Source organism: Cryptomeria japonica, chromosome 7, assembly GCF_030272615.1.
Source record: "Cryptomeria japonica chromosome 7, Sugi_1.0, whole genome shotgun sequence".
Taxonomy (NCBI): domain Eukaryota; kingdom Viridiplantae; phylum Streptophyta; class Pinopsida; order Cupressales; family Cupressaceae; genus Cryptomeria; species Cryptomeria japonica.
This window is the reverse complement of record NC_081411.1, coordinates 518753694-518772683: the sequence shown is the minus strand read 5'-3', so window position 1 is coordinate 518772683 and position 18990 is coordinate 518753694. Positions and strand designations below refer to the sequence as shown.

At 35.4% G+C, this 18990-nt stretch overlaps 1 protein-coding gene across 2 annotated transcripts in view; it reads right to left on the bottom strand.

The window, feature by feature from the left end:
• Positions 1 to 878: 878 nt before the first annotated feature.
• The window catches only part of LOC131061660 (urease), a 190177-nt gene continuing 172065 nt past the window's right edge, over positions 879 to 18990 (bottom strand). For both annotated transcript variants that reach the window (XM_057995465.2, XM_057995467.2), the window contains 4 exons: positions 16015 to 16185; positions 2236 to 2370; positions 1481 to 1552; positions 879 to 1333 (listed from right to left, as the gene is read on the bottom strand). In XM_057995465.2, coding sequence (XP_057851448.2) covers positions 1112 to 1333; positions 1481 to 1552; positions 2236 to 2370; positions 16015 to 16185 — 600 coding nt within the window. In that variant the 3' untranslated portion in view covers positions 879 to 1111. The remainder of the gene's footprint in view (positions 1334 to 1480; positions 1553 to 2235; positions 2371 to 16014; positions 16186 to 18990) is intronic.

Genomic DNA, 18990 nt, shown 5'->3' with positions numbered 1-18990 from the left:
GTTCTTGATATCATTAGAATAAAAAAGGGTAGATAAGACTTCACATAGTCAAGACTTTGAGCTTGATATTAATGTCTCGTCCCGAAGGAAGCGACAGGAGTCTTTGAAGGGTAGATAAGACTTCACATAGCCAAGACTTTGAGCTTGATATTGATGTCCCGTCCCAAAGGAAGCGACGGGAGTCTTTGAACTTTCAGGAAACTTCATTTCCTTTCTCTCATTTCATTTCAAAGAGTTATTGTTGTTTTATGTTAAATTGCTATCACTTTTATGAAGAGAAAAGGATATTGACTTTCTTGAAAAAAGAAGAAAGACTGTTGTTCCATCCTATTTTAGTTTTAGTATTAGATAGATAGAAGGAGTTTTCCTTTAATTAGGAGAGTTTTACTCACACACTGTTACCACAATTTTGTATATTTCCCCAAGTGTACAAAATTTTCAACCAACATTACCCTAGTTTGCAATTTATGGCGAGTGAGAAATATCTTTGTTCTCTATCTCATTGCTTTGTTGTACTTTTCAATTGTGTTGTGTTCGCTTAGCAAATAACCAGAGCTTACTTTGGCTACATTTCGGTATCACATTGCAAGCCTTTTGTAAACAGTCTTTGGTATGTTTAACACATGTGGAATGTATTCATGTTAAAATATTTGCCACTACTAAGCTTAGATTATTCATTTGATAATTATATAAATACGTGAAAATAAGTATGGATATACTAATAAAAGAGAAACTTTTTAAGATCACAGAATTAAGAACGATTGATTTAATGAAAGCTAAAATCCGCTGTGATAATAGCTGCTTCTTTCGCTCGATAAAAAATGAACGAAAACATTCCTAAAACCCATTGTGATGATATGTGAATTATTCCTAGAAGATTGAGAAAATAATGAAATCCACTAATTAAGTTTTCATAATAAACAGCATATCATATCATATTATTATGTTTCAGGTTTCTTTTCTGCCTGAATACTCCAAATCTGTCTCAAGAACAGGCATTATTCAACAGAAAATATCCGTATAGTGATTCGTACTGCTTGCTACATGAGATTCATCTAATCTTGCAATTTGAATCTATTTGTGTTTTTCTCTGTTGTTTATCCTATTAAGGTTAAAAGAGAAAAAAGTTCTGTGATAAAGGAAGTTTCTTGGCTGGTGAACAAATCAGGCGTTCCCCATCTGCAGTTACAACAAAGCTCTCAGGATCAACTTCAATTTTGGGAGTTGCAGTATTTAGCTTCATGTCAAGTTTGGTCAAACTGCGGACGTTTTGAACTGCTTCAACTCTCTTCTGGAGGGCATAATCTTTCTCAACTCCAGCTTCTTTGGCAACCTAATTATATGTGACAGAAGAAATACACATGTAGAAACAATTTCAATAAATAAGTAATCACATTGTCGAGCATGGTCTTAGATGGTTGAAATCATGAATATAAGAAGCATGGAAATTGAAAACTTCCAATCCATGTGGTTAGCTTACCTTGCTTACAAAGGCAATTGAATGTAGGTTTCCACTTTTACCAACGGCACCAAACATGGGCCTCATGAGGACCTGGAAATGAAAGTGAAGCACAACTTAAATAAGATGCTTACAATTTGGAGAAATTTTTTTTTGAAATTTCCAATACATCTTTGTTTATAATCTAAAGAAATTGGATTTAAAAATAGTTTCATGGCTAAAAGATCCATGTACTGTCTTCCTAAAAATAGACTTAATCTCATAACATATAAATTCAATTTTCTTTTGTCAGAATAGGCTTTCACGTTCTAAAAACTGGTTGGAAAGTGAACATGAGTGAGAATAATTTTCTCTGCAATATATAGACCCGAAAAAAAAAAGTGTCACCCAATGTAGGCACATTCTAGATCCAATTTCAAGATCTAGAAAAAGGAGTGGAGATGATAGTGCAGGAAGATAGGCCCTGATAACATCCCATAAATGGCATATGTATACAAGTTCTTCTGCATTAAGCAAAAAATACAACAAACAAAAATAACGGGTAGATAATGTCCATAAGGTAAGCCTTAATCTAATATCTCATTAGTGCTAAAAAGGTGAGAAAAGCGTTTCTCCAAATTGTGGAATTGATGATGACTCTCTTCTTATTAAAAGTTTTGATTTCGATGCTGTTACGTATTTGAATGTAAGTACAAAAAGAAATCTGAATTAAAAATGACAGTGAAACCCAAAAATTCATTTCTGCAACAGGAAAATGAAAAATTGAAGTTACTTACTGGTTCAGGCGTTGAGATGCTTGCATTGGCATCACCCATTTGTGCCCAAGCAATTGCACCACCTTTAATAATCATTTCAGGCTTTGCACCAAAGAATCCAGGCTTCCACATAACAAGATCTGCCATCTTCCCAACCTATAAAACCATGTGTTAGTAACTATAGCCAAAAACCTGTAATTAAGGCCTTTCATTTTCAAGGGACAAACAATATACAAGAAAATACAATTGGTCTTACATAAAATAAATTATATTCTTTTAAGAAACACTTTAAGAATGAAGAGGAAAATATGCTGGAAATTACTAATGAAAATTGTTTAATGGGATGTTTTCTATTTCTACTTTTAAGGTTGCCTAAATATAAAAAACTTTTATGTCATATAACAAAAAGGTTATTTGAAAGTATAAAAAAAGATATTGAGCTGGCTTCGAGAAGTTCAAGAAAAAACTTTACATGTCAGGGAAAACTAAATACCACCAAGAGATGGACAAAAAATAACCAAGTTTACAGTTCATAGAAGTCAAGACATTGACCATCACTTTAATCCATTTGGATTGCAAATGGTTATGGCGATGAAGGTCAATGTATTAAAAAAATTAATGAACCTAAGAGAATCCACTAATTGGTAAAAAGTTGAAGGTAAAGGTAGTTTTTGAGATCACCACCAAGTGAGACACCAGTGTGGTGTGTGGTGTATGAGATCTCTCACACGCAAGCATTGCAAAAGGTATTGCTCCCCCCCTTAGTGTGAACATGGGGTGAAAATACATCATAATATTTGATGACCACACATCGTAGTTCATCCTAAAGTATGAGTAGGGACATACACATCTACTCATGTGAAGCAATAGTGGAACTAGCCTCACTACGCTCACTAACTTTCATCCAAGGATAGGGACAAACACATCTACCCAAGGTATTACATCAAATTTGGATAGGGACAAACACATCTATCCAACATCAGTCATGAACAGGGACACACACATCTGCTCACAACTATTATGATTGGGGACAAACACATCCAATCATAATTACCAACTCTTGTGACTGGGGACAAACACATCCAACCACTTACATCATCTTGTGAATAGGGACAAACACATCCATCCACAAATTACAAAGCTTGACAACCAAGTCTTTGTTATCGCTTATGCAGCCACTATTTGAGATCATTGCCACTCTAATCACAAATGATATGAGACGGTTGCCACTGCCACCTGGAAACCGATCTTGGCTTTAGTCATTTTGGCACAAATTGTTGTCACTAATGCAGTTTCACGACCCCATCGCTAGTGACTGACGAGAGGTCGCTAAATTTCCTCCAACCTCCGGTGCCTCCATCCTCTAGTAGATTTGTTACTTAACAAATTTATCTTTTGAGGCTCATTTTGTTAATTATGAGGAAAAAATATACTCTCCCCCCATTGATATGAACTTCTCTTCTATAAACAATGGGAGTGTCGGGTACCACCGATCATGCACTCCAAATACAATTGAATCAATTTTATTTTTGATATTTTTATTATTATTATTTTTATTTTTTCTGACATGATAATAGACCCTATTTCAAACAAAATAGTACATCTTGACCAAATGACACTTTCACATACTATACAAATTTAACTTCAACCTATAAATTATCACTAACACTCAATCTACTGTATATTTAATGACTTGACTAACATATAATTTGTTGATCGCCCCACCCATAAAAATCAGCAAGGATTGAAGTTTTTTTTTTCACCATCAATGCAAGAGAAGAATATCAAAATCGAAGCAAGAAACTCTAGAACACTGCTTGTATTGGCGATGATAAGGAACTATTTTACTGTTGTTTCAATGTGCAACTCCACCAAGTACTAACAAATAATAAAGTTTGACTAAAAAAGATATTTCTCACACCTTTCATGAATGCTGTGATCTGGAATCAAATCACATCACCACTTCTCATAGGCACTAGAAATCATGGATGCCAAGTAATGAAAAAAAAACCTGAGGACGAACCTTCACATGACAAGAACTAAGAGTTTGTAAATGAACCCATCCTTGAGTCAGCAACCACAAAATTCAATCTTCTGCGTTCGATGCCTCTAAAACAACCAGCACTCACAACAAATAACGAACCTGACACATTGCACCATAAAAAATAAAATGATCATATATTGGCACGAGCTGACCCTTTGAAACCGTCAATCTCCAGCATGGATCCCTGATCACAAAAATCACGATTTGCAATATGCAAAAATCTGAGAACAAAAGGCGAAGTTGTCATGTCCCCTTTCTAGAGTGGACATCGGAGACGGAGGAGTTGGCCTATCATTGGAGTCTCGTAGGCTAGCAGAGGTTGATTGGGACTCATTCAGTGCATATAGTGATTGGATTTTGGCTTTACAGGCAGTTTGGAGCCAGTTTGGAGCAGTTCCTAGATTTTAGGGGGTATCCCTAAATTTTAGGAGGTCGTGACAGTTGCCAGTCGTGAGGTTATTCATGACCTTTTAGATGGTTTCAGTTTCAAAGAGATTGGGCTTGTTTCCTAAATTTTAGGAACATCCCTAGATTTTAGGGATGAGACTACCAGTGAATCCTTGATTTCCGACTTCAGTCACAGACAGGTGACAGGATGATTTTAGGGTTTGTAATGTCAGTTGGGCATTTTGTGGCTATTTGGGTTATATTTTTAATATTTCCTAAGTTAGCGTTTAATAATTAAATAAGGCTAAGTTGTTAGCCATTTTGGAGTAATAAGGGGATTTTTGGTCTCATCTGGATGCGCATCCTATTGTGTGATAGCTCGTTGGAAAGATCTTGAAATTCTTTAAATCTTTCTCTTTGGTCTCAGGGCAATTCAGTGAGCGGATTTCTGTCTATGGGGAAAAAGGTCATTTTCTAGTAACATGACCACTTTAAAATAAGAAATTATAACATTTCCACTAGACCACGCCACTTGGAGACAATTAGGGTTCGATTTGCAATTGAGAGGGGTTATAAGGGGATAGGAGCTTCATTCTATGATTATCTTTTACACATTTTACATCTTGGATTTGAGATTTGGCTCTGGAAGAGCTTTTCAGCATCTGGGACGCCAACCCCAATGCCTTGCCTGTTTGGGACGTAGCCCCCAATACAGTGGTTTGGATTTGTTTGCAGCTATTAGCATCTTGGAGATTGTACGGCATTCTTTCTGGAGGTTCAGCAATTCTGACAGAGTTCAGCGTGGGGTTTGGGGTTTCTAACCAGTTGGGTGTACTTGGCAGCTGTACGGCTGTACCTGGCAGCCACTTTCCTTCCCACGTGCAGCACTTGGAGGGCTGGAATCTTGCCACAACTTCATTCCTAGTTATGTTACTCTTTCAGCATCCAGGTTGGAATTATTCCTGATTGTAATCTTCCTGAAATTATTGGAAATCTTCATCTGGTCAAATATTTGATTTTATATTCAGAAATCTGCCTTGAATCGAATTTGTTTTGGCTGTATATGAACTTCATTTTCAGTACTTTGTTCATGTACTTGTACTTCATTATTTACTTGTTGAAAAATCATCAAAATACAAAAAGAATTCAACCCTTCTGCAACTTCCGTCTATTTCTGAAAGAAAATATTAATAAGCAGGAAAAATCAATTTAAATAAATAAAAATTACAGCAGATTGGTAAAAGAGATCCATCAGGGATCTTTCAGAAGTATGCAAAGTTGCCAAATCCACCAGGGAGCAAGGGATGCCACCAAAAATATATCGTGTGTTACAGGTATAGATTGATGGATCTCTGATCATACAACCCCGCCAAAAAACAAAAGCTTCGGCCAATAACAATATAATGCTCTGATGATACAAATGTTGTTTAGCAAAGATATTAAGCTGCCAATACCAAATATACTACGAAATGCACAGATCTCAAACAAATGTGCAACCCTGCACAATTAAGGATGTTGCTCCTACAAGAATGATACGTCGACAAGGGTATCAAGCCATTTCACAAGCCGATAATGCTGATAGGATTATGACTCATCTCACCATAAAAATGAATTCCAAGTTCTCAAATTGGCCCTCTAATACTTTGAAGCCTCGTAACAATGAGCACACCAATAAAGAGGAAACATCGATCCAAAAAAGTACTGCTACAGATCTGAGAGAGGCGAATGTACTCGAACTGCGAACACACAATCTTGTGCTGCCACTACACAAGGCTATGAGGAAGTTAAACCTTAACCCACTCTAATACCATAAAGGAAATATGGGCAGAGACAGAGAAGCCAGAATAATCAAAAACTGTCTTCAGACATTTAGTGTCGCGGTTAAAACACTTCGTTGGTGAAGCGGCCACCAAGGTTCAAACCCCTGCTGGGCCATTGTGGTCACAGGCCTTGTGTCTTCACTGGGCCGTTGTGCTCGCGGGTTTGAACAAGTGAAGTGTGAAGTGTGGGGATGAGGTCCCTCAGTTGTAGCCTCACCGGTTCATAGCTCCGGGTCAAAAGTGTTTCACATGGAGGCGGAGGGCGTGTCATGCCAGCATCGCCGGTCACGTTAAAAAGTTTACCAGGCATTATTTAAACAAAAAAAAAAAATAATCAAAAACTAAATAATACGTGCTTCATTTCTTTGATTTTTCATTCAAACACTTTACATATTTATAGGACTCCAAAATCCTATTGTTTAGGAAACAATATTCCTAAATAGACTGAGTTGTTTTAACAACTCAATAGACATACAAACAAGCACTCTATAAATATTGAGTTGTTTTTAACAACTAATTACACACCACTCATTAATAACTTATTAGACAAACCTTAAGACACCTAATTATTATTTTATGCCTAATTATTTATGCATCCTATGATGCAATATTACCACCTATGTGAGCACTAATTCCCAACAATTTTGAAGTGCAGGGTAAGACCAACTTTTGAAAAGAGTTGAAGTTGTTCAGGGAAGACAATGAGATTGTTGCATAGATTTGCATCACAAAGATAGGAAACATTAAGTATGCCAACATTCCATCAAAAAATGAAAGAATTAATTTGATAGAGAACTCTTTGATGAAATATTGAAGTAAGATAATTCACTGACCCAATTACCATATCAAGATGAAGATTTTGCTGATTACAATTGACAATCATGCTAATGACCAAGTTATGGATTTGTAAAGGGAGGAAAATGCCAATGTGATGGTGACAGGTTGAGTAATTTTTTCAGGGCATCTTTCCAAAGCATTTCTCTATGCAGGGCGACAATATTTGACACTCTTCTGAAGGGTTTGTAGCTGCATTTGAATTTATGCCTCCAAACACCTAAGTTTCAGAGGCCCTTTGGTCATGTTTGGTGGCATCTAAGACTTCTGTAGGGTGTGAAGGAGTTTGCTGATAGAATTTTGGAGTTTGCAAGGTTTTTGGTGTGGATTTTGAAAAGTTGAACTGTTAAGAGATTAGTATTCACATGGGTGTTAGTAATATTAAATTATTAATTAGGTTTGTTATAGTTTGTTGAGTAGGTTAATAATAAATATATTAGTGGTATGAATGTGTTGAGTTGTTAAAGCAACTCAATTCATTTAGGAAGGTTGTTTGGGGATTTTCCTATAAAATAGGATATGAGAATCCTATAAATATGTAGTGTTTTTGATTGAAAATAATGAAGCATTGTATTCTGTGTGAAATATTCTGTAAGCTTCGTTGCACAATTTTCTATTATGAAATCAGAGTAAATTGTTTCTACGCCATTTTTTAGTAATGAGGAGAGAATAATGATATAGATTTTTCCGGATATGATCTCCAAATCCAGTTTGATTTGAACGCCATAGATCAGATAATATCTATCCTAATCTGAGGCCAGTAAAGAGGGCATTCGCTAGACATCAATGCTTAATCTGTTTGACAACTGAGTCTGTCCATTTGGAACTGCATTCTATTCACTCAGAGAGTCTGCGATCTTGACCTTGGCTCATCGTTTTGGAGCTGCCTTGTGACATATTGTTGCCACCATAGTTTGTAGCGTGTGCATCTAGCCATTGCTCCTTTATGTGGTCGTGCCAGTGGATGGTGTGTTTTCTAATAAACCCATGTTACATATATGTTGAGGTGCTTAGGGAAGCGGCAATGAGTATGCGTAATTAGGTTTCACCTTAAATATATTGTTGCTGGTTTTGTAATGATTAGAAGTAATAATTGAAACCTGAGTACCACCATTGTTTATGTGGTTCTGATCTGCAAAGTATTAAATATTTCACTCGATTCCTGCCGCTGTGCATTTCTCTTTGGATTCATATGTTGTTAGTATGTTGAGAATGGAGTCAAAGAAGTAATCAAAAGGTCATTTTTATCAGTTGTTCTCATGTTGAGGTCAATGGTGAGCATATATAATGTAAACATTGTTTGAAAGGATGCTCAGCTCAGATTCATTATCATCACCATTCCATAGCCTCCACATCCACGTCCTCCTCCATATTCTCGTCCCTTTTAGAGAAGAGATGTCATAGAACTTGCAAAGGTTATGTGGGCCCAATCCATGGTGAAAACTCTTGCTGGAACTGTTAAGGAGATTTTGGATAAGCGCGTGACTACTGGCAGCACTGTTGGTGGCAAGAACCCAAAGGATGTGCAGGCAGAAATCGATGAAAGAAAGGTCAAAGATTTCAGAGGATTAATTTAAAGGGAGCAATTTAATTTGACTTTGATATTGCTTTGGGTAGAAGGCAAACTCAAGCAAAAACACTTTTTGACACTTGGGTTTGCATTATTAATATTATTTATTGGTCTTCTAAATGTCTATATAAGTTTAGTTCTTCATATTGTTTCTTTTTAATATGTATGTAAATTTTGTGTGTGTTGTCATCTCAAGGTGCAATATCGGTGGAACCAACACCTTAGACATTGTTTTGATTAAAAGGGGGGCAATTTAAAATTGAGCTTCAAAGCCATATTTGCTAAGTAGCAAACCATTGGAGGATGGAAGCGCAGGAGGTTGGAGGACATTCAATGTCCTCTCCTCAATCACCAACGACAGGGTCCCTCATCAGCTTTTGTGGCATTTTATTTTCTAGTGTGTGGCGAGTTTTCTATGTTGTTGGAGATCAAGTGGCATGATCAACAACAATGGATATTTATATTCTTGTTTGTGATTTCCTTATGTAATCTCCTAGTGTAAAACATTGTAATGAACAAAAGCACTAGAGTAATGCAGTTCATAGATCTTGAAAAGGTTAGTGGTGATCTAGAGAACCATATGAGGTGAACAGATGAGTGTGTTCTTGTTCGTGTCCAAGTTTGTGGTAAACCTATGTGAAAACCATGAAAGTTCGATGGGAGGTGCCTTTCGTTTGAATAGAGATCATGAGCCACAAGAGTTGGCTTAATGTAGTTGGAAGTGCTAAGGTGGAGAATATGGATATCATTGATATTGAAAACAGTTGTATAGGAGAGCAGATGACTATAGAGATCCACTGACTATCAGACTTCTTGAAACTTGAAAGTGTGGTCGGCCGGTGATGAGTTCATTGGAAGTGAAAGCGAGATAAGTTCTCGTATGTAGGTGATCATGTGCAGCAAGATCCAAACAGCAGTATACAGACCTAAAAGTATGCATAGGTATATGATTCTATTTCCAATTTGTGTGATGTTCTTTCTCCCCATGTTCACACTAAGGGGGGGTGTAAGAGATTAGTGTTCACACGAGTGTTAGTAATATTAAATTATTAATTAGGTTTGTTATAGTTTGTTGAGTAGGTTAATATATTAGTGGTATGAATGTGTTGAGTTGTTAAAACAACTCAATACATTTAGGAAAGTTGTTGGGGATTTTCCTACAAAATAGGATATGAGAATCCTATAAATATGTAATGTTTTTGATTAAAAATAATGAAGCATTGTATTCCATGTGTAATATTTTGTAAGCTTCTCTGCACAATTTTCTATTATGAACAGGGTACACCAGCATCCAGAAGAGCTCAGACTTAATCTAAAAGTGTTTATTGGTTATTTCTGCTCATTTCAATGAGTTTTAGTGCTGTTTCTTTGAGCTGCTAATGTCCAAGGACCCTTTCTTTGTAGGATGGCCATGTATGCATGATTGGGAAGATTCATAGCTACTATAACTTGCAAAAGAGGACAGCAGATCTGTAGCTGGTTCTATTTCTGTTTCAGATCTGTAATGTTCATTCTTGCCTCTGTGATTAATGAAATTTATTACTATATGGTTTGCAAATCATTGTTTCTTAAGGCATTGTTGAATGGTTTCAATTTCCTATCATGTTTAGTTGCCCAAGCTGATGAAATTTTACCAATTTAAATATCAGTTTAATAACAGCAGCAATCACATTAAGACAAATTTATGTTATCATTCCTTTGCAAAAAACAAAACAATTTTTTTTGAGCGCTGTATGTTAAATCCCCTCTAGTGGAGGAACAAATAGAGAGCATGTACCACATGAATGGAAAGTCACTATTCTAAAGTCTCCACTCAGATTTGGCACACACAAGATTCTCTCTAGCAAATGAGAGACAAGATGGCTAGCAATATCTCCTCTAGTGGAGGAACAAATAGAGAGCATACACCCCATGAATGGAAAGTACCAACACAAACATTTTAAAATAAAGTGATCATAAATGCACCAAGTGATGCCCTTTCAGGCTCTTATCACGAGTCTCCACTAAGCACCCTATCAAGCTCTCAACTTAACAAAACAAGTGCACACACAAAAGGATCACTTAACTAATCATCAAGAGGCGTTGCACATATCACCAACCTCAAACATACACACTTGAAATCTGATCACACGCATCTATCTCAAATGTTTGCATCTTGCATCTGCCAACTTAGACTTGAGAAAAAAGGGAATCTGGCATAATTGACTCCCTCACACAACACAAATTTAAGCTTAGAATGCATACATAGAATCATCAATCTGATCCTTGAGCTCAGAGTATCGGATATGAACATCTGGATTGGAATATACAAAAGGAAAATGTCTACTATAGTGGAAACCCTAACACACGTTATCTTGAAGACCAATTGCATCATAATCAAGAGCATCAAATATAATCTCTTTCACATCAACATATATGGCACAAGCTGTGCCACGAGTATTACATGTAATAACCAAAAGAAAATCCCTAGCAACAATCACAAACAAGGGATTGGCAAGACATAACACAAGTCTCAACACATTCTTCTAGAAACAATGGGAAGAAGCATGTGTATGTTGACAAGATAAAGAACATGGGTTGAGGTCGAAACGACAAACTGAATCATGTCTTTGACAACTTTGTAATGAGAAAACAACTTCGGTCGATCTGTGGGCAATTGAGGTTGGACTTCAATGACACACATAGATTAAGACTCAATTAGATATAGATGAAGGGTACCATTAGCTACAAAGTGGATGTGTTTGACATGAAGTTATTGGGAGACGTGTCTCCAGATCCCCGGGATGCATCTCCCGTCCCCAAAACGTTTTTGGAGTCGACAAGATGCGTAGGGTTTGGGCGAACAATGTCTCACAAAGTCTCCCATGAAAAAACTTAAGCCTCCTGCTAAAACTTAGGGTTTTCAAGATCAAGTTTTCTCCCACTCGCAACTAGGCCACAACACATTTCTTCAACATGTGATAGGGCAATGGCTCTCTCCAGGCTTGCTTGAAGTTCCAACGGCTTTCTGCTCAAAGTCCCCTTTCTTTGTAATATTTCCTAATGAAAAGTTTCACTTCTATTTTTACTTTAAGTTTTTTTTAAATAAAATTTAAAATCTTTATAAAGTGTTTTAAATGATTTTTTTTTTTTGTTTTTAAATTTTTTATTCAATATTAAAATTTTAATATTTGGAAATATTTAAATTAAATTTTTAATCATAATACATTTATTATTTAATATATTTTTTATTTATATTAATAATATTTAAATTAAGACTTCAAACAAATTTATATTACCTTTTTTTAGTATATTATAATGTATGCAAATTTTACATAATATTTGTTTTTTCTAATTTATTACTTACATTTTTTAAAATTCAAATATATATAGGCAAATTTAATCACGAATTTTTTTTCCAAATTATTCTCCTTGTCGAATTTCATCTGAATTTTATTGTTGGCAAACAGGAACTCGAATCTTGTGACATAGGTTACAACTTCCCAAGGAGTGGCTATTTAGGTTTCACCAGCATTGTCATTTGAAGAAAAACATAGCCTACACAATGGGCATGAATTTGGAAGTATGGTCAAACATTAAACTGAGTTCTAATGAATGTTTAACTTACCTTCAAAATATATTCACCGGGCTCTCATTACATTGTTTAGGCTACGTTATGCTTCAAATGACAATGTTTAACATGTTTTCAATTAACTATGTTATGAAATTTCATAAAAATTATTAAATTATATATAAAAAAATTGTCGTCTCCAAGTACCCATCTCCTTTTTTGAAAATTTGTCGTATCGGTACCAATACCCATCTCCAAAGTCTCCAAGTATCCCCGTCTCCTGGTAACCTTGATTTGACATTATCTTCAATGTAAGACCCCACAAGACCAAAGTTGCATGGACACGGATACGGTATCGGATATGGATACGGTATTGGATACGGATACGGCCATTTTTAAGACCCCCAATATGGATACGGCTGGATACGTCATTCATAAAAAAGCAATATAGACACATAATTGCTACATAAATAATGATAAGTTGATTTAACATTTTGCAATATGCAAAAATAGTGGAGTTGCATTGGAAGATAACCCAAAAAATGGGTCACTCAAATAGAAAAACATTTCATTTGTCTTTCTCATTGGGTGTAGGTTTTGTTTTTACCAATTTTTTTTTTTTTAAATGCATGAATGAAGTTTTATAAAACTGAATTTAGGAAGATTTCTGTCAATTTTTAAAAAAATCAAATCACGTAGTATCTAGCATGATTGGAAATCAAGGTTTTTAGGGCACATGTGGGTACATTATTCAATGTGTATCTGAGCTGTATAGGATACATATTTGTTTCGGATACGGGAACGGATACGGGGATACGCGTTCCCAAGGAGGGACAAAGGAGTTTCCGGCTACTCTGCACAAGACCCTTGAATCTAAGTCCACATGTAATGTCCCACCCTAGTCTGGAACATTGAACAAACTGTAGAACTAAAAGTGACTTGCTTGTTCCCTATATTATTTTTGCTAGGTTGATTTTATCTTTCAAGACTAGACAGGAGTTGCAAAAGGGGTTTTGTGTTTTTATTTGCAATGTTTGAGTTGACAATATTGAACAACATATTTTTGCAATAGTAAACACAAGTATTACAAAATATTGAACAACATAAAGTATTATGCAACTAGAGAGCATTTGATTTCCAGATTTCATTATAGTATCAGTGTTACAAAATTTGTAGACAAAAAGAATGACCTAGTTCAGGAATAGGTCTTACAAATCAGATTTAAGCATACCGAGTAGATGTCCTCTGAATCTTGATGAGGAAACGCTTCTAAACATAAGACTTATAGGTCTGAAAAACCAAGCTAGCAGCCACTTAGGTCACTCAGAAATATAGTTACAGCACCTTCAAATCTGTCCTCTCCAACCCAAAATACCTCTCGATGGGATAGTCTGATTTGGCCACTCAAGAAGTGCAAAAAGGTGTCACCAAAACCTAGGCAACTTGGCCTAGAATCACCACATTTTTAGGGAGCTGTATGACCTGCTTTAAATATGGTTTTGATATTAGTAACCCTTTAGTCCTCTAAAAAGTATTGGAAATCTGCTCCAAACCCGCTGAGAACAAAGGACTGGTGTAGCCCAATACCAAACAGCAGTTGAGTGGCTTTTCCAAATTCAAAATTGGCTAGAAAGGGGTGTGGCCAGCAAGCAATCTCCTCACTAGAAAATAACCAGCAAACTGCTCCAAACTAATTTCTTTGATGCTCTAATGATTCAATGAAACCCTTGAAGTAGGATTTCCTCACACACCTTGGGAAGATCTTTCACTTCTACAGATGTAAGCTTTATGAAGGGTTTTGTCTTCAAAGGCTGCTCTAAACCTTCAGGTTTAGCTTAACTCCTTTTGAGGCAAAACTTCAAAAGAGATAATATTCAACATGTCCTAACAAATGACTCCAAGTTGCCTTTTATGGCCTCCTATTCCTATGCTCTAATTAGGGTTTTTCCTTTCCAAGCACCCACTTCTGATTATATTAAGTTTATTCATTTTTAATCTCTCACTAACAAATCTTTTTCTCTCTCCTAAAGGGTGCCTACCCACTCTCTCTCCAGACTTATGTCATAAAGTACACTTTTGGAGGAGTTTGACTTAAGTTTAAATATTTATTTAGCTTGGCAACTGGAGATATTATGAAATAATAATTGATGCCTCCCAATCCACTCTAGCAAGCTGTCTAAACCATGAGAGAATCAACCCAACATGGGTTCTCTATCTATTCTGTTAATCTACGAGGACCTAGTGATAGACTAGCCCTATTAACCGAAACTGGCTAGGAAAGGGGCATTACACCACATCTTCTGCTATTGGCTCCCTAGGACTTCCAAATTGACAAAATGGGTTTTGATTAAGTAGCAAAATAAGACGTTTTTGGACAAGATTTAGAGTTTGACACAATACTTTTATTTGTCTAGGACACATGTTTCTTGTGCTTTTGTGATAGGTTTAGATACAACACACTTTTCGTGTGACAACTCTATTTGGTTTTTGAGATGTCTGTGCTTGATTTGACTCTTTGAGATATCACACTGTTCTTTTTTGCACATGCCTCGTGCTAAAGTAATAGGTATCTAAAGTGTGCTAGAAGAAGGTGAATTGATATTACAAATAGGTAGGTTAATGATTATCTTGCCACCACATTGTCACTTCCTATAACCTACTTATTTCCTTTCACAACATGTATTTGTTACAGAATTGCGTGAACATGAGTTTTTATTGTTGCCAATACTCTTATATTAACTCTGCCATGTGTTGGTCGCTTACTTTAAGTTGTAAAGATAATAATATTTGAATATAAAATTAATTTTTATAGACAGGAGAAAGAAGAGAGATTGAGGCAGGAAAAGAGACCCAATCACACACTTAAAAATTGGGTTCCAATGAAAATGCTCAGAAAAAAGTGTTGCAGGGCTTTGCCTTGAACTGCAAGCAAACAAAGATTCATAGCGTACAAGTTTATTAAAACACAAGGACTACTTTCTCTGATTACACCCTTATTTCTTTTAACACATTAATTTCTCTGAAAATGACCCTAGTTGTATTTCTATAAGGCACCTCCTATCATTAAATTGCTACTTAAATTAACTGGGATCAATGGGGAAAAGAATGCCATGATTCAATTTCATCATATGACTAATTTTGCTGTTTCCATTCCATCTTCATACCTTAATGGCTTCTATAGTCCAACAACAATTTCTTGGAAGTAAAAAAATATTAGAATTTAGAACACAAAATAGGTAAGTAGAATTATACTTGTTCTCCACAACACAAGCAAACTTAGAAATAGATGCCTTGCGCCAAAAAGGTAGTAGTTCTCTAAAAGACAAATCTTTGAATATCTACAGCGAAATAAGTAATGATGTGTGCAAATAAGAAACTTCGGAAATTATTTATGGCTATTTTGGTGTTCACAATTACTAAATAGCATTTGTTAGCTTATGACATATGTATTAAATTTTTTCTCTTGGAAAGTATTCTCAACAAACTCCTTAATAGCTTACCATTTGCAAATCATAAAAATTAAAAAAAAAGGAACTTTGTTGCTATTGCTAGAAGGTATTTATAAATCATTAAGGTTGACCTTCACTTTATATACCTCAATTGAACCAATGATGTGAGAAAACCCATGGGCAATGGCTGGATTGATGGTATACTTTGATATATATCTCTTGATGCGTAGATTGTCATTCTTAACAGATGTGACCTCTGGAAGCTGTCCCCTTTGCCTCTTCATTTTATCAGCAGTTTGCCAAGTTCGAGTTATAACCTACACAAGAAATCATTATTAGCAGAACGTCACCTTGAAGCACTATACAATTCCAAATGGACTAGATTTATTGCAGAGAGGCTACTTCATAGAGTTTGATAATAAACAAATAAATATAAGAGATAATGGATTTACAACTAGTCCACATAGAAGCTTTCCATACAAGGATCTGCAATCAGATTTAAATCTATAAGCTTTCAGATATAATAGCAAAGCCTGTTCCTTTCTATTAATATATGACAAGAATAATCTAAGGTTTATTCAACTTTCTTAGTTCTGGCATGGTCAAGCAACAACAGCCAACTCCTAATTTACTTCATAATTTTCTTCTTCTTTAATCACCATAACATGGATTCACATGCGCTAAATCATAAGATCAAGTAAGAACAAATACTGTTTGTGGCTTTACAAAGGGTCAGAAATTATTTTATTTACTATGTTTAACATCATGAACATCACTGAAAAAAAATGCTAAGAAATATCACTTAAAGCATTATCACATTAACCTAAATATTCCTCTCAAAATCTCTACAGACTGTATACTAAAACCTTAAGAACTAGAAATATACTAAATGTTTATCCCTCACATTAACCTAATAGATTATGTTCATCACCTATTGTCCTCTTAATTTATTGTTTCTAAAAACTTATCAGCATGCACTGCTTCAGAATACCTATGGTAACTCTGCATACATTACCCTAGCATTTTATTGTATGTAGAATAGATTCCTTCACATCACGAGATATTTTACTTATAAACCACTATTGCCTACTTGAAAACATTTTTTAACATATTATACCTACAAACTATCTACAACATGTATTCTCATGAGAAGAACTCCTTACCCTAGATTTAACCAATTATTTCTTCAAAGTCCCTTTTAATATTCAATGCATATGGTATTTTTAAAATTTGGTATCTGTCATGATGAAATTACCAAACACTCTGCCCATTAGTCTCGGACTCACTTTGACCTAGTTTTTCCTTTGTGCAATAACAAGCATACAAGTGGGTATTTGTGTGTAAAAGTTGGCAAATCCCTTGAACCTTTACTGATCTTAAGTTACCACATCTTAAGAATATGGATACGACTCACAAATCACCTATTCCCCACCCTACTTCAAAATTGCAGTGCAGGATTGAACTTGGTTTGATTTTGCAGCACAAAGTTAATCCCCATGCTTCTAAATTATTTTTTGTAAGTTGGGTTTGTATCATCCCCTTTCAACTAGCTATTACTTGTTGACAAAGTAGCATGGACACAGATACGGAACAGTATCAGATATAGATATGGCCATTTTTTAAGACCCCCAATATGGATACGGCTAGATACAACATTCATAAAAAAACACATACAAATATATTTAACACAATTTTCTAAGTTATTAGAGGAGATTTTCATAACTTGAAAAGCAATATAGACACATTATTGCCACATAAATAATTATAAGTTACAATATGCAAAAATAGTAGAGTTGCTTTTGAACCCAAAAAATGGGTCGCTGAAATAGAAAAACATTTCATTTGTCTTTTTCATTTGGTGAAGGTTTTGTTTATACCAATTTTTTTTTAAATATTGCATGAATGAAGTTTTATAAAATTAAATTTGGGAAGATTTCATCAAATTTATAAAAAATCAAATCAGATAGCATCTAGCATGGTTGGAAAATCAAAGTTTTGGGGGCACGTGTGGGTATAGTATCCAACCTGTATCCAGGCCATACTGGATACATATCCGTTTCGGATACAGAAATACACACGCCTAGGGAATGACAAAGGAGTATCCGGCTACTCTGCTTGTTGACTTCATTGCTAAATATTTTAAATTTTATTCTAGGGTGTTGCATAAAAGGACAAACCTAATTCATATTGGTCATCTAGAAGTCGGCATGCATAAAGGATAGATTCAAAAGGAATTGCATCAGCAAGTACCACAAACATTTGTAAATACAAATGACTAGGCATAGGGCATGAGATTAGGAAAATATTTGAGGAAGAGGCACATGAGACTTGGGACAGCCATGAAGACACTGCTGAAAGATAAGAAGTTCTGATTTTTGCATGCCTAATAGTAATAACAGCAGTTCATCAACTTTGCATGATCTTGTCATTCATGAGGATGGTTGGAAGCAACAATCATGGGTGACAACTGAAAATGCAGTACAAAATCTTCTCTAAGTGGGATGACACAAAAAGATTGATTGAAGATTTAATCCAAAAGAAACAAAGAGGTCAGCATGAACCAATTATTACCTTTGCTGATTTGCAAATAATAAAGAGCACAATGGAGAAAATAAATCAGCATACTTGCATATGATCAGAGATAGAGATATGACTACCGAACTTCCACATGAGACTTTATCTCTAACCAAAGAAACAAAGGCAAAGGTTGAAGAGCTCACCTACGATCTTAAATAACTAGAGATTCCATGAAAGACACTCAGATAGCATTACTTAAGGCAGAATAAGAACTTACTGCTGTCACAAAATTCAAGGAGCAAGAGAACAAAGAAAGGGCTAAAGAAATCAGACAAGTGATTGCAGAGCTTGATAGCATTCAGGAGGATTTTGATCTGGTTCATTTTTCCAATAAATCGGAGAGTAGAAGTTTAGATCAGCAGGAAGATTGGCTTGAGCAAGAGGTTAATGATAGTATTCAGTTTATTGATAACCCATTGTTTGAGATTGATGCAGAGTCATCTTTTGAAAATCCACTTTTTGAGTTGGATGATAGAGCACATCTTGATTTCAATGTTATGGTTGGTGATAATCACAAGTTTTGGGATCGAAGTGAAATTTCAGCA